Genomic DNA, 15,975 nt, shown 5'->3' on the forward strand with positions numbered 1-15,975 from the left:
CATGTGCATCAGCAGTGGGAAGGGCAGAGGGAGAGAGGGAATCTCAGGCAGATTCCCCGTTGAGCCTAGAGTCTGACTCTGAGTTCAATCTGAGCCTGACACAGAGTTCAATCCCATGATCCTGATTATCATGACCTAAGCCCAAATCATGAGTTGGATGCTTAACCAACTGAGCCATTCAGTTGCCCCTATTCTTTTCTTTTAAAAAAATTCGATTTATTTAAGTTAAAAAACAGTTTATCCATTTCTCCCACCTCCGCATGCCCTACCTCTGGCAGCTACCAACCTGTTCTCTGTATCAGTGAGTTTGGTTTTTTCATCCTTTTATTTTTGGTGTGTGTGTCCTTACATCTAAACTAAGTCTCTTGCACACAGCATATAGATGGGTCTTATTTTTAATTTATTCAGCCATTCCGAGTCCTTTTATTAGAAACTCTAGTCCATTTACGTTTAAAGTAGTTATTAATATGTGCTTGTTGTCATTTTGTTCATTGTTTTCTGGCTGTTTTTGTAGTTTCTCTCTGTTCTGTGCTACTTTGCCCATTTTTTTGCTTTGTGTTTTGATGATTTTCTTTGGTGGGGTGCTTATATTTATCTTTTATGTATTTATTATAGTGTTTGCTTCATGATTACCTTGAGGCTTACATATAACAGTCTATTTTAAGTTGATAACTGTTTAAGTCTGATCCCATTGTAAAGCTTAACATTATAATCACTCCTTGACATTTTGTTTGTTTTTTTAAATTTTTTTATTTATTTTTTATTTTTTATTTTTTTATGATAGTCACAGAGAGAGAGAGAGAGAGAGAGAGGCAGAGACATAGGCAGAGGGAGAAGCAGGCTCCATGCACCGGGAGCCCGACGTGGGATTCGATCCCGGGTCTCCAGGATCGCGCCCTGGGCCAAAGGCAGGCACCAAACCGCTGCGCCACCCAGGGATCCCCCTTGACATATTGTTTTTGATGTTATATTCTACATCTCTTTTTTCATTATTTTTACTATTTTTTTAATACTACTTTTGTAGATGTATTGGGGGTTTGTCTCTCAAGTATATGGCTTAAAAGGTGGGATGCCCAATGTGAATTTCAAACCCTTCAGTACTCAGGAGAAATTCTGGGTTTTGAGTTTCCTCCCTGTTGTTAGTTGTCATCCTGGAGATACGATTTATGGCAAGGTTGTGTCTTAGCCTCTTCTCCCCACTTCAATGTGGTTTTTTCCTCATTTGTGTAATGTAGAGCTGTCCCTTATCCAGGCTTTTTTTTTTTGTAAGAGGAAATTGTTCCATATGTAGCTGTAGACTCAGTGTGTTCATAGGAGGAGAGGAGATCAGGATCTTCCTGTATTGCCCCACCATCTTTGTAATATTGCAGTGTTTTATGTTAACAGAAACAAAAATGAAATATGTTATTTTTTCTCTTTTCTACCCAAAAGTTTGCTTTTTGAATATTCTTTTCTGCATCATTATGTTTTCATATATGATTTTTTTTTAGAACCCCTTAAATAGAATTAATTGCATGTATGTTCTTTTGGTACTCTCTATCCATTTCTTCACTTATAACATGAATTTTTGTCATACATACATATGTGTGTAGGAAAATACTAATTTATATATCCTCTCTCCTAGATTGTAAGCATCTGGTAGGTAAAGGAATTTTGTTATTTATCTCTAGTTTTGAAGACCTAGCCAGATACTTGGTGTATACTAGACACTTGGTAAATTTGAAGGAGATGACATATGGTAGGGCAGGGAAGAATCCATTTGGGAAGAGGGAGTGATGACATCCCAGAGGAAGAGTTGAGTACTCATGTAAGTGAGCTTGAGTAATAGCCTGGTCCCAATTCAGAGCCGTCCCACTGGGAGAAAATAGCTTGGCTACATTAGATCAAACTGGTTTTATTGACTATATTTTAGTTTATTTGACTTTGGCATAATAACTAGTCTTTCAAATATGATTTCCATGATGTGCATTAACTTTCAATTTAACCGGGTTTCCTAATTGTTTTTACTTTGAAGGAAAACAATACTGGCTTTTTTTCCCCCTCCTCCCAGAAGACTAGTAAGCTTTTATGCAGGAATTTACAAAATTGTTTCTTAAATTAGAAATAACACAGAAGGGATTCTTTCCTAATTCTTAGAGGGCTTGGTTTAAATAGTATCCCATAACTGTCAAAGGAAATGTCAGGCATAGCTAATTGTCAAATTAAAATTTGGGCCTAGGGGCACCCCGGGTGCTTCTTGATTTTGGCTTGGATCATGATCTTCTAGGTTGTGAGACTGAACCTCATGTCAGGTTCCATACTCAGCTCAGAGTCCACTTAAGATTCTTTCTCTCCCTCTGTCCCCCGCCCCCCATACTCTCACAAAAAAAGAAATAAAAATATAAAATAAAATCTGGGCCTAACTGAATAAGTAGCTGTAGGAGTGATCCTTTCAAAGGTGCCTAAACCACAATGACACAAACATCCACCCAGGATATGCCATGGTAGACTAAAAACAGTAAACCAAGATTGTGGGCATTAACATATTTACAAGAGTTTTGATGTTTTAGGGATAGAGGCTTGATTCAAGTGAGCCTCAGTGGGGAGATGTCTAAGGAGGCTAGTTACTAGACATCTCTGCTTTGCTTATGTTGCCACAAGGAGTTTGTTCTTTTTCAGTTGGTCTAAGTTTCATGACCAGTGGAATTTCAAAGTAGGTTTTCTAAGTGTCCGTCCGTATGGTTCATTCTCTTACTTTGTGCCGTGAGGCCTATCTCTTTTCATTTGTTTCTTCATTCTGTCAATTCCGCATCTGTAAATCAGATACCTGTTTGTTGCTGTTTTTCCTGTTCCGTCTTTTTCTCAGCAAACACTTTTCCTGTCTTCATTACTCAAATCTGATCAATATTCCAATTCCAAATGTTCTTTTAGCACAAAGGTTATAAGATTTATAAGAGCAAGAAGAGGTCTGGACTGCTCTGTACAATAAATTATGGCAATTATCAAGACAAATGAACAAATGTAGAATGGGCAATAACCTTTACTAGGGCAGTCAAAACAGAAGAGAGAATGATTTATGTACCATAAATTTTCTAAGTAAGATTTTTGGACCAAATAAGTCACATATACTTTTGCAGCTTTGTCTATTTTTTTTGCAGAGTTCAGGGCAAATGGAGACATTACATGGTTACTAATGCATTGGACAATAATTTTTTTCAAAAATAGACTTTAGTTGAACATTTTACCCCAAAGAACCACTGGTGTGGTTTGGGGACAGATGAATAGATGTGCAGGTTTGCTGAGTCAGAATAAAGAATCATTTCTTGATTTACACAGCTTATCCAAAGGGCTAGAAAAAACTTCCACAACTTCTTATGATCAGTTAAGTTGCCAGCTGGTTGATCAGTGCTGTGCCTAACAGTATCTGCTAGTTTGTATTAATGGTTATTTCCTGGAAATCAAATCCTAATGTGGAAAAGGGCAAAGTCCATAACACGCAGGCTCTGTGTGCAAGTTCTGTCACCACACTGTTAGATAACCGATGGTCATTCAAGCCTGGGAACCCTTGCTTAAGGGGAAAGAAACTGCTTGTTGGGCTTTATGGTGTGGAGATGGAGAGAGTGAGAGAGGGAACAGTAATATCGCAAGAATAGCGAGCTTGGGGATCCCTGGGTGGCGCAGTGGTTTGGCGCCTGCCTTTGGCCCAGGGCGCGATCCTGGAGACCCGGGATCGAATCCCACATCGGGCTCCTGGTGCATGGAGCCTGCTTCTCCCTCTGCCTGTGTCTCTGCCTCTCTCTCTCTGTGTGTGACTATCATAAATAAATAAATAAATAAATAAATAAATAAATAAATAAATAAATAAATAAATAAAAAGGAGAATTAAAAAAAAAAAAAAGATTAGCGAGCTTGGTGTTAAAAGTGGGACATGAAGGGAGGTGTTTAGAGCATAGTCATCAGTGACAATAGAAAACGTGGTTTGTGTCTCCAGAAATGTTTCTGGGTATTTGTTTCCTCTTAGAGGTAGTTTTCTCTATACTGTGTTTGCCTCTGTGATATTCTTTTTGATATGTTCATTAGCACTTTTTTTTAACTGTAAAGGCTCGTGAAGAAGAAATGACTGCTAAAGTCATGGACCTGCAGACTCAACTAGAAGAGCTACAGAATAAGTACCAGCAAAAGCTACAGCAGGAGGAGAGCCCTGGCAATGACAAGGTGAGAGGTACTGGGTCCTGCTGCACGTGTTACTTCAAAAACACTGTCATTGCCGACTGACCTACATACCTATATCATTTAATCCTAACAAAAACCTTTCAGGAAAGATTTTTGACTCTGTTTTATAGGCAGTGAAATTGAGAATCAAACAGGTTAAGTAAAATATTCAGTTCACACAGTCAGTGTTGCGTTGGGAATTTAAACCCCATCTGCCAAATTTCAGAACCTAGACATTTATATAAGTGCTTCTCAGTCTTTTCCTTGGAAAGAATACAGGTTCCAATACAGTAAACAAAAAGGTTCCATAGAAAATATGATAATTTGAGATTTTTTATATTTTGTGCTCAACACTTATGTAGATTTTATATTCTACTCTATAATATATCCTTATTTATAATCCTATAAAAATGGTTTTGGTAATATACCAGTAAGAAAAACAATTTCTATTTTTTTCCAGTTAATGGAATAGATGCAGATACAGTGGGATTATTTTGGGAAATGGGACTGAATTCAAAGATAGCTAGCAACACATATCTAGACATTTTTGTAATTACATTCTTTAAATATAATTGATGCTGTGAAAGGCCATGTTTGCCTTGTGGGCTGCCTTTTCCCCTCTGCACCTCAGCAAGTACACCTGATAGGGCATGTGGGCCCCAGTTTGAGAAGCTGGACAATGTGTACCATTCTGCTTCCTAAAGTGTCCTCACTCACCTGGTATAGTCTTTTCATCATTGTCATAAGGGCCTTGGTAAAGTAGATGGACACTGTTCATAAATTTATCCTTGAGAATTATAGAGAATTCATTACAGAATATCAGTTACCAGAGAGTAATTTTCTAAACAACCAATTACATGGATTACTTTTCCAAAATGGAGAAAAGTAGTCTTTTTTTTTTTTTTTTTTTTTTAAAGATTTTGTTTATTTATTCATGAGAGACACAGAGGGAGAGAGAAAGGCAGAAGCATAGGCAGAGGGAGAAGCAGGCTCCCTGCAGCGAGCCTGATCCAGGATCATGACTTGAGCTGAAGGCAGACACTCAACCACTGAGTTACCCAGGCATCCTGAGAAGTAGTCTTTATAAAGGGCTCTGTTATGCTATGCCACTTGGTACATATATCTTAGCTATTAGCACCCAGCAAGCTGAGTAGACTATTTCTCTCTTTAATAGTTATAAGTTCTCTTGTGTGTGTGTGTTTTGTTTCGGTTTTTGGCTTTTGGTTTTTAGTTTTTGTTTTGCCATCTGGTCATAATTTGAATATACCAGGTGCTATTAAATATTAATTCCTTGAGAAGAGTACATGTACTTCACTAACATATTCTTTTCCTTAGTATCAGAATAAGTATGTTGCACATAGTGGCATTTGACCAATGTTAGGATGCTGTACAGTATTGAAACATGAAACTAATATTCAGAAGGTCTTCTTAGTCCTTTACCTTGTATCATAAGAAAGGAGAGAAAAAATCCTTAATTATTATTTCTGTTCTAAAAACTGTTTTCTGTTTTATTCTTCATGAATTTTTATCCTTATTGAGCATCTTTTGATGCTTCTGGGATACAATGAATATCAGTGTTGAGTTAAATGAAAAACAATTTGTGATTATACCTCAGAGTGGATTCCCAGAAATAGTCCTTTAGGAGTTTCCCTAAGGGGCCCATATGCTGTAAATAGATTTTAATATGTTTAGTTTTTTTAATGATAGAAATAATAAATAAGTGTATTCTTGTTATAAAAGAGATAATACAGGAGTATATAGAATAAACTCTGTCTGGTGGGTACCTCCCCTTGCGAAGTAGTAATCATTGTTAGGAGTCTGGTGAGTGACTTTCTAGTCCTTTGTGTTTACTTAGGTTTGTGTATATTTACACTATAATAGTTTGAAGATTTTATTTATTTATTCATGAGAGAGAGAGAGAGAGAGAGAGAGAGGCAGAGATACAGGCAGAGGGAGAAGCAGGCTCCATGCAGGGAGTCCGACGCAGGACTCAATCCCCGGTCTTTGGGATCATGCCCTGAGCCAAAGGCAGATGCTCAACTGCTGAGCCACCCAGGCGTCCCTATGCTATAATAGATTGTATAACAAAATAGACCAGGTTAAAAGCAAATATATAAAGTTGTCTCATCTTAAATCTTACCACTCTCTTAAGGTTAAAACACTAAATTTTTATTTTCCTGTTATTTCATATTATTCCATTTATTGTTCTGGATTTTAGTGTATATACTCATTTTTTCTTTTCCATTTTCAGATAACAATTATGGAGTTACAGGTAAGACTAGTTCTTTATTGAATTTGACTGAAGACATTATATTTTCAGGAGTATTTAGGGTGTGTGTGTGTTTAAGATTTTTATTTATTTGAGAGAGCACGAGTGGTTGGGGGCGGGGGCAGAGGGAGAGGTTCAAGCAGATTCTCCTCTGAGCAGGAAGCCTGTCACGGGGCTGAATTCCAGGACTCTGAGATCATCACCTGAGCTGAAGTCAGGTGCTTAACCAACATCAAGGCGCCAGGAGTATTTTGTGTTTTAAAAGTTAAAACATAAAGATAATTTACCAAGCAGTACAGTAGTATATCCAAGCAATGATGAAACCCATATACATTTCAGATCTGACTTTTTGTTCTTTCAGACACAACTAGCACAGAAGACTACTCTAATCAGTGATTCAAAGTTGAAAGAACAAGAGTTCAGAGAACAGGTACAGATTTAATTTGGTGCCTTTTATTTTGAGCTGACTCCCTTAATTTGTGTTCATATGTACTTGAATCTCATTTAGCTACTTTTTTAAAAAGAACTGATATAATATTGATTTAATAGCTGGCTTTGCAGTTTTGTCTTACACAGGAAATGTTATCTCCAAATCTGAAGGTGCTGGAGGATATCTCTTAAATTCATGATCGTGTGTATTTAAACAAGAAAATTTGCATCTTCTTCCTAATGTTTAACATCTTGGATAAGAATTTATGTTTATTCGTAATAACTTAATTTTTAGTAAAGAAGTTTTTATTTTTATCAGAGGGAAAATATGTTGAGATCAGTCTTTATTACTCTTTTTCCCTAAGTAGTTGAATTGTCTTGATTTAATATATTTTGTCCATGTATTATCCAGTAATTAGTTTTAAATAGGACTATGTATATATATTCTTAGAAGGTTGCATAAGCATGAGCATATCAGTATATGTGTATCTGTGGTGCATCATCTTTAGTCTTTTTTCCCAAATTCTGGAGGGGTAGTGACACAAGTCAGCATGCTGTTTAAAGGCTGCATCTCCAGGGATTTTTCCAGTTTTTGTTTTTTGTTTTTTAAGATTTTATTTATTCATGAGAGACAGAGAGAGAGAGGCAGAGACACAAGCAGAGGGAGAAGTAGGCTCCATGCAGGGAGCCCGATGTGGGACTCAATCCTGGAACTCCGGGATCATTCCCTCAGCTGAAGGCAGATGCTTAACCGCTGAGGCACCCAGGTGTCTCTGTTTTGTTTTAAAGGTTCTTTATTTGAGAGAGAGAGAACACATGTGCACAGGCATGAGAGGGGCTTAGGGAGAGGGAGAGGGAGAGAGAATCTCAAGCCGACTTCCTACTGAGCATGGAGCCCGACTTGGGGGCAAGATCTCATGATCTTGAGATCATGACCTGAACTAAAATCAAGAGTCAGAGACTTAATTGACTGAGCTACCCAGGTGCCCCGATTATCCAGTTTTCTTAAAAGTCATACATAACAAAAATCTTGACAATTGTTGAACCTAGGTGATGGATAGGTATGTGTGGGCATTGATTGTACTCTATTCTCTATGGTTTAGTATGTTTCAAAACTTTTACAATATATATATTTTTTAAATCATAAAAATAAGATGCTAAGTCCCAGTGCTACCTTATGTTTTTTGTACTTTCCAGTGGTTTATCTTTTCTTATCTATTCTCAAGGTTACTGTTTTTAAACTCCCTTCTTATAGCATCCTCAAATCTTCAAACTGTGCTAGCATGGCAGTTTTGTATTAGTTACTTTTATGGTGGTAAAATACATATAACAGAAAATTGACCACTTTAACTAAAGTGCACAATTCATTGACACATAGTTCACTCACAATGTGAAACCATCACCATTATCTAGTTCCAGAACATTTCATCACCCCGTAAGGAGACCTCATGCCCATTAAGCAGTCACTCCTCATTATCTCCTGGCAATCACTAATCTACTCCTGTGTCTGTAAATTTGCCTGTTATGAGTATTTATATAAATACAGTCATATAAAACATAGCCTTTCTTTTCTGGCTTATTTTACTCAACATGATGTTTTTAAGGTTCATCAGTATATCATGTATCAGTACTTCATTCTTTTCTTTGGCTGAATATTTTATTATATGGATAATAGCATAACTTCCATTCATGAATGTTTGGGTTATTTTTGCCTTTTGGCTATTAATATAACCAGTGTTCCTGCTGTCAATAACATTGTTACAAGTTTTTTTTTTTCATTGTTACAAGTTTTTATTTGAACACCTATTTCTAGTTCTTTGAGGTATATACCCGGGAGTGGAATTGCTAGATCATTTGGTAATTATACGTTCAGCTTTTTGCTGAACCACCAAACTACTTTACATAGTGGCACTATTTTTCATTCCCACTGACAAAGTTATAAGGATTCCACTTTTTCCTCATCCTCCCCAACATGTTTTTTGATTGTAGCCATAGTGGTTGATATGAAAAGTAGTATTTCGTTACAGTTTTATGTTTTTAAGATTTTATTTATTTATTTGAGATAGAGAACATGAATGAAAGGAGGAGCAGAGAAAGAGAGAGGGAGAAGCAGACTTCCCACTGAACAGGGAGCCTGGCATGGGGCTTGATCCTGGAGCCCTGAGAGCAGGACTTGAGCTGAAGGCAGACACTTAACTGACTGAGCCATCCAGGCACTCCTTCATTATGGTTTTAATTTTTCTAATGAGTAATGATTGGACATCTTATTATCTTCTTTTTGGCCACTTGTATGTCTTATTTAGAGCAATGTCTGTTTAAGTTCTTTGCTTAGTTTTTAGTTGGGTTATTTGGTTTCTTGTTCAGTTGTATTCTTTATTCTGAATACAAGTCCTTTATGAGGTAAGTGATTTGCAAGTATTTTCTCCATTCTGTGGGTGTTCTTTTCACTTCCTTGATAATGTCCTTTGAGGCACAAAAGTTTTACTTTAAAAAAAAAAAAGATTTGATTTATTCATTCATGAGACACAGAGAGAGAGAGAGAGAGGCAGAGACATAGGCAGAGGGAGAAGTAGGCTCCCAGCAGTGAACCCGATGTGGGACTCAATCCCAGGACCCTGGGATCATGCCTCGAGACAAAGGCAGACATCAACCACTGAGCCACCTAGACATCCCTCAAAAGTTTTACTTTTGATAAAGGCCGTTTTATGTAATTTCTCTTTTGTTATCTGTGCTTTTGGTGTCATATCTAAGAAACCATTTGTATTAATTGTATTTGTTTATATTCTGTCTTAAGTATTAATCTGGTTGGCTATAGCAGTCCATTTTTTACATATGATTTCCATATGAATCATATGATTTGAGTATTTGTTACTTTCAGATTCACAATTTAGAAGACCGTTTGAAGAAATATGAAAAGACTGTCTATGCAACAACTGTGGGAACACCTTACAAAGGTATGAGTGATCTCTCATGTTATCCATGGTTATCTCTTATTGCTGGATTTATGGAGGATTTCTATTTTTGTTGTTGCTAATCTTTACGGTGAGTATATTTTACGTTTGTAATTCACCAATAATAGCTAGTTTTAAAGAAAGAATGGTAGTAATCTAAAACAGAAACAATGCATATTTGTTGCAAAAAAAAATCAAACAATATTGTGGTGTCTTAAATGGAACTGCAGGTTCCTACTTTATTCTGTGTTATCCAGATGGAACCAACCTAGTGGCAATTTATGTATAATTTTTTCAGACTCTTCTATGTGTATGCAAACATTTATTTAATCTACTACATATATTCATATGGACTGTTATATTTCTAAAATGATCCTGTTTTTTACTATTACCATAAGGCTGTAATTACTAATTTTAAACTCAGATTTAAGGAGAAAATAATTTCATAAAAATTCTTATATTCAAGGTAGGAGAAGGTGATTTGGAAACATTCCCCCCAAACATAAATAAATAAAAATAAAATAAAATAAAATAACATATGCCACTTACAAAGGATTTTAAAGATGAACTTGAGTGTTTACATAGTTGTTCCCTTGAGGTAATCATGATCTTTGAATAATCTCATAATAATTTTCCATTCGTTGTACTGTCTCACTTCATTAAGAATAGTTTTATTTTGCTATTTTGTAAAGCTTTCTGCTTTTTCAGGGAGGCACTAGCACATAAATCTAAACCATTTTACATTCCTTTGTGCTTTTGAAAGCTCTTACTTATTGCAATGAAATAACACAAGATATTATACAATTTTTAATTAAATTAAACAAGGACTTGCTTTGGATTCTCTCCAAAATGCTCTTCAAAAACAAGAGAAAACCAACTTGGAAGTGTCCCATGGCTCACAGCAGACAAGACTCCTGCTATAAAGATTGTTTGTCATATCTATGTCCACACATGGGATTATCAGCTCAACTGCTGACTCAGTGCTTAGCAGTGCATAGAGAATAATATTGATTCTTTTCTTTAGTTTCAACTTAAGATTTTTATAATTTTCTTTGTTCTCATTTTAAATTGTAAAATGAACCCACATGTACATTTTTTTAAATAACTAACACATAGACAAGTTCCTTTGCCATCCGAAAGTAGAGCATTCCTAGGATACCTTACATTAGCTGAAATGGTATAAAGCAAAGAAGCAATTACCACTAGTTTATATGGAAAATTTTTTTAGCATTCTCAGACCCCAAAAATATCCTCTCTTAGGCTTTTCTGATACTTTAGGACATGTCTTGCTAACAGATGCACAAAATAAATCAAGATAAAACAGAGATGGTTACGTATACAGCTATGGTGGCTTGATGCTGAGTGTAGTTCCTGGGGAAGGTGCTTGGTGGAACCACTCTTGCTGCAGGGTTCTGTGCTGCCTCTGTAATGGCTTGTTGCAAAACAAACACTGAACACTATTTTCACTTTTCTCCCTTTTTATAAAAGCAGAAAGCCCTTTAGATTTCTTTCAGTTAGCAAAGATAGGTACTAATGAAGATTTTTGTAAAAGCCATAGTGTGGCATAGTGTGAGTTTTTGAAAGGCAGGGGATACATGTGTAACACTAAGTGCCAGGCACTGTTTTGTATATCAACTCATTTAATCCTCTCACCAACCCTGTCAGTCTGGTTAAATATGCCCATTAATCTCTTTACTACGCTGCCTCTTTACAGAGTAGAGTAGAATGAGCACCCACCATTCAGGAAGAAATAAAAGGCTACTAGTTCTTCAGAAACCTCTGTGTAGGCCTCTTCAATAATAGCTTTATTCCTCTCCACATACTGATTTTTCTTTCTGATTTATGTTAACCATTCTCTTGTTCTTTATTGTTTACCACCTATGTATATATTTCTAAGCAGTATTTTGTTTAGATTTTGCTTGTTCTGGCACTTTATGTAATAGAATCATATTATAAGCTTGTTTTTCTTTTGCTTAATATAAGTTTTGAGATGCACATGTTGTATGTTGTTCTGGTTCACTCATTTCCATTTATTAATTTTGTTCATTCTTGTATATCTCTTATATGAAAGATTTTCTCTGTACAGATAAGACTGGAATTGCTGAGTCATAGGATAGGAACATTCTTGTGCATATCCTATCCTAGGTTGTCCAAATTAGATATAATTTGAAGATAATGTAGGAAACTACTTTCTATATTTTTTGTAGTAATTTTCATTTTCATCAGCAGTGCTGGATTTATTAAGGCCCTTTAATGCTTCATTTATTAAATTCTGTGCTGTGACATGTAATTTTAATTACCTCTCTTATTGGTAATCAGGTTGGACATCTTATTCTTTTTTTTTTAAGAGATTTTATTTATTTGAGAAAGAGAGTGCATGAGCAGGGAGAGGGGCAGATGAGGAGGGAGAGAGAATCTTAAGCAGACTCTGTCCCAAGTGTGGAGCCCAATGTGGGAATTGATCCCATGACCCTGAGATCATGACCTGAGCTGAAACCAAGAGTTGGATGCTCAACCGACTGAGCCACCTAGGCAACCCAGTCGTTCATTTTTTTATTCATTCATTTTAGTTGTGTATATTTCTTTTGTGAAGTTCCTCTCCATTTCTTTTTTCTAAGATTATTATTTCCTTATTGATTTGTAGGAGTTTTTTTAAAAATTCTGAATATTAATCCTTATTTTTATGTGTGTATGTGTATATTTGTGTGTGTGTGTGTGTGTGTGTGTGTGTAGTCAAGATAATGTACTCGGTGTTTTCTTTCTTTATTGTCTTCTGAATTTTTTATTATGGAACAATAAAAAATAGACATATAGAAAAGTAATGAATATGGTATATAATGAACACATATGTACACATCAGCCACCCTCCACAGTTATCAAGACATATCTAATCTTGGTTCATCTATAACCTAGCCTTTCCTATCCTTGGCCCATTGGATTATCTTAAAGTAAGTCCTAGGTATTATATCTTATTTAATGTGTAAATATTTCAGTATATATGTGTACAAAGGTTTCCTTAGAAATAGCCATAGTGCTAATATCACACTTAAAAATTTCACAGTAATTCCTTAATCAAAGAACCAGTCAATATTCAAACTTTTAGTTTCATAAATGTTTTCTGGTGGTGGTGGTAGTAAACAGTTGATTTATTTGAATTAGTAGCCAATTAGTACCCATACATGGCATTTGATTGAGAAATCTCTTTTTAAAACTAGATTCCTTGTCCCTCTCCTTTGCCTTTTTCTCTCCTTTTGTTTTTATTTGTTGGAGAGACCAAATTACTTATAAATTTAACACATTCTGAGCTCTTGGTACTCCATCTGCTGGTAGTTAGAATGCGGGGCTTGGTTAGATTTCGATTTGTGTTATTGGCAGTAGTACCTCCCAAAGGAATTGTACTATATGTTGCTTCACAGCAAAAGATGCATGTCTTTTTTGTAACAGCTTTCACACAGTTCCAGGTGTCATCATCAGTCTCACTGATCACCTTTATTTAGCCTTAGATTTTAGCACCCACTGGTGACTGTTTACCAAAATCTGTTGTTTCAATAGTGATTGTGTAATGGGGATATTCACATTCTCTCAGTTCTTGTGCAGATATTAATTTGAATTATTCTGTAAATACAAACATTTCCATGCTATCTATGTGGTTACCTTGAGGTATAGCTCATACAGGGAAAACCATGGTAAATTCTATTTACCTGATTTAGTTATTCCATATTTTTGAGAGTCTGTTTTAGCACCTGCAGTCTGTTCCAGTGATGGATTTGTCTGTGCCTGCTCTAACACTTCACTCTGTTAATTATGATGACTTCATAGCCTGTCTTGCTGTTTAGTTGGGGAACACCTCCCACTTTATTTTTAAGAATGTCTTAGCTCTTCTTAGCTCTTTGAATGTCTATTTAAATTTTAGAATTGGATTGTCAAATTACACTCATAACACACACCCAGACCTAAGAGGATTTTGATTAAGATTGCATTGAACTTACAGAAAAATTGAAGAGAATTGGCACATTGTGGTACTGAGTCTCCAAACCATAATCATGATATCTTTTAGCATTTATTTAAGTCTTTTAAAATTTCTGTCCATAATGTTTATTGTTCTGAGCAGTATTCTTGTACCTCTTTTATTACATTTATTCATAGGTGTAATTGTAAATGTAAAATTGGTTTATTTTCCAATATATGTACAATTTTGAAGAAAATGTGAACAAGTCTGCTTTTAACTAAAATTATTTGTAATACACTTAGTTGATTACAATTGTGTTAAGTACAGATAAATGGATATTCCAATTATACATTTTGGAATGGGGCCTGGGTAAAATATTGTATTAAAAATGCTGAATAGTACTCAGGTAAAATTATTTGGAAAGACTCACAAGAAGACAATTTGGCAAGCATCTTTATTTGAATGATAACTAATATCCACTCTTACTGCGTAAAACCCAAAGTAAGAATTATAAGAAGAGGAAGCAGTTTCTTTTATATGCCACTGCTAGGGAGAAGACAAGAAAGAGGCACATGCAATGAAAAGCAGTATTAATTACTTATCTAGGAAAATGGCTATACATAAGTAATCTACATGTTTATAATAATGAAATCAAGTATTTTCTGAAAAGTGTACAGCATTGCAAACTCTTGTATTTTGCATCAATCTACAGGAATGAAACACTTAAGTATGATATATAGATAAGAAGTGTTTGAAAAGGAAATAGTGCATCATCATTATTTAGTGTGGTTGCTCTGTATTTGCAAAGTGTGATTTAAAAGAATCGTGACTTTAAAAGTGTACACGTTTAAAAAATGAAATATTCCAAACTTACGAATGCATGCAAAGTATCAAGTGTGAAGACTAGTTAACACCTATGAATTCACCACCTAGAATATTGTCAGTGCTCCTTGTGCTGCTCTTCAGTCTCCTGTATCTCTATTGTCTCCCATGCTACAGTGTACATGTGGCTCCATAAAATAATTGACTTTATTGTTTTAGATGTTTTGGGCTGCATAGAAATGATATCATACTGTCTGTTTTCTGCCTATTCTTGCCTTTTTTTCACCTAGCATTATGATTTTGAATTTCATTCTAGTGTGTGTTTAGCTATAACTATTTTGAATGCTGAATTTAATAATAATTATATGTTTATACCCTATTTTATTTATTCTCTTGTTGGTAGACCTTTGAATTGCCTCAGTTTTGCTTTTATAAACATTGTAACTGTGAACATTGACTTCTGGTATATATGTGAAGCATTTCAGGATGTATTGGTAGGAATTGAATTTTTGCATCATAGAATATGCTTGTCTTCCACTTTATGAAGTTTTGCAAAGTAATGCCAAGTTGTTGTCTATAGATGTTGTATCTGTTCGTATTCTACGAGCATTGCACAGGCATATCTATTATTCTACATACTCACCAGTGCTTGGTATTATCTGACTTTTAGGATTTTACTAATCTCATATGTTTAAATAATACTCCATGAGGTTTCATTTGTTTCTTTCTTTTTACTGAACAAATGGTGGTTTAAATTCTATGCCAAAAGAAATGTAAAGTTACAATGAAAGGCCACTTTCAACTTTGGCATTTAGAGGGTCACATGCTGTTCATAGTCTTATAATGGAAACCTTATTGTATTATCCTGCTGCACAGTGTGATTTCCTATAATTCAGTTTTTTAAAAATCCAGGGTTACCAAGGTATAAATTTACACATAATAATATTTAGTGTGATTTCGTATACCTGAACTATATTTATTGTTTACTTTTAGGCTAACATGGGGCTTGGTTAACAAACGGAGTTTAACTTTTTATGACAGGCTTTAAGATGTTGAACCAAAATATTTGAAAACCACTAAAATGGCATTAATATTTCATGTGTTTTCAAATTATTTGATCTGTTCTGTATCTCCAAAGAGGTTTGAAAACTTGATTTAAACTTAAGTGCTTTTAGGTTTGTAATACTAGAAAAACTAGAATTCTGTTCTTTTTTTTTTAAAAAAAAAAGATTTTATTTATTTACTCATGAGAGACCCAGAGAGGCAGAGACATAGACAGAGGGAGAAACAGGCTCCACGCAGGGAGCCCAACGTGGGACTCAATCCAGGGTCTCCAGGATCGTGCCCTGGGCTGAAGGCGGCGC

The 15,975-nt window shown here is 35.4% G+C and overlaps 1 protein-coding gene across 7 annotated transcripts in view; it reads left to right on the forward strand.

Annotated features, from left to right (window-relative positions):
* Nucleotides 1-15,975, forward strand: part of GOLGA4 (golgin A4) — a 130,225-nt gene that overhangs the window by 96,544 nt on the left and 17,706 nt on the right. For all 7 annotated transcript variants that reach the window (XM_049099726.1, XM_025461323.3, XM_025461322.3 and 4 more), the window contains 4 exons: nt 4,081-4,194; nt 6,443-6,463; nt 6,822-6,890; nt 9,768-9,843. In XM_049099726.1, coding sequence (XP_048955683.1) covers nt 4,081-4,194; nt 6,443-6,463; nt 6,822-6,890; nt 9,768-9,843 — 280 coding nt within the window. The remainder of the gene's footprint in view (nt 1-4,080; nt 4,195-6,442; nt 6,464-6,821; nt 6,891-9,767; nt 9,844-15,975) is intronic.

The sequence above is a fragment of the Canis lupus genome, chromosome 23 (assembly GCF_003254725.2).
Source record: "Canis lupus dingo isolate Sandy chromosome 23, ASM325472v2, whole genome shotgun sequence".
Classification (NCBI taxonomy): Eukaryota; Metazoa; Chordata; class Mammalia; order Carnivora; family Canidae; genus Canis; species Canis lupus.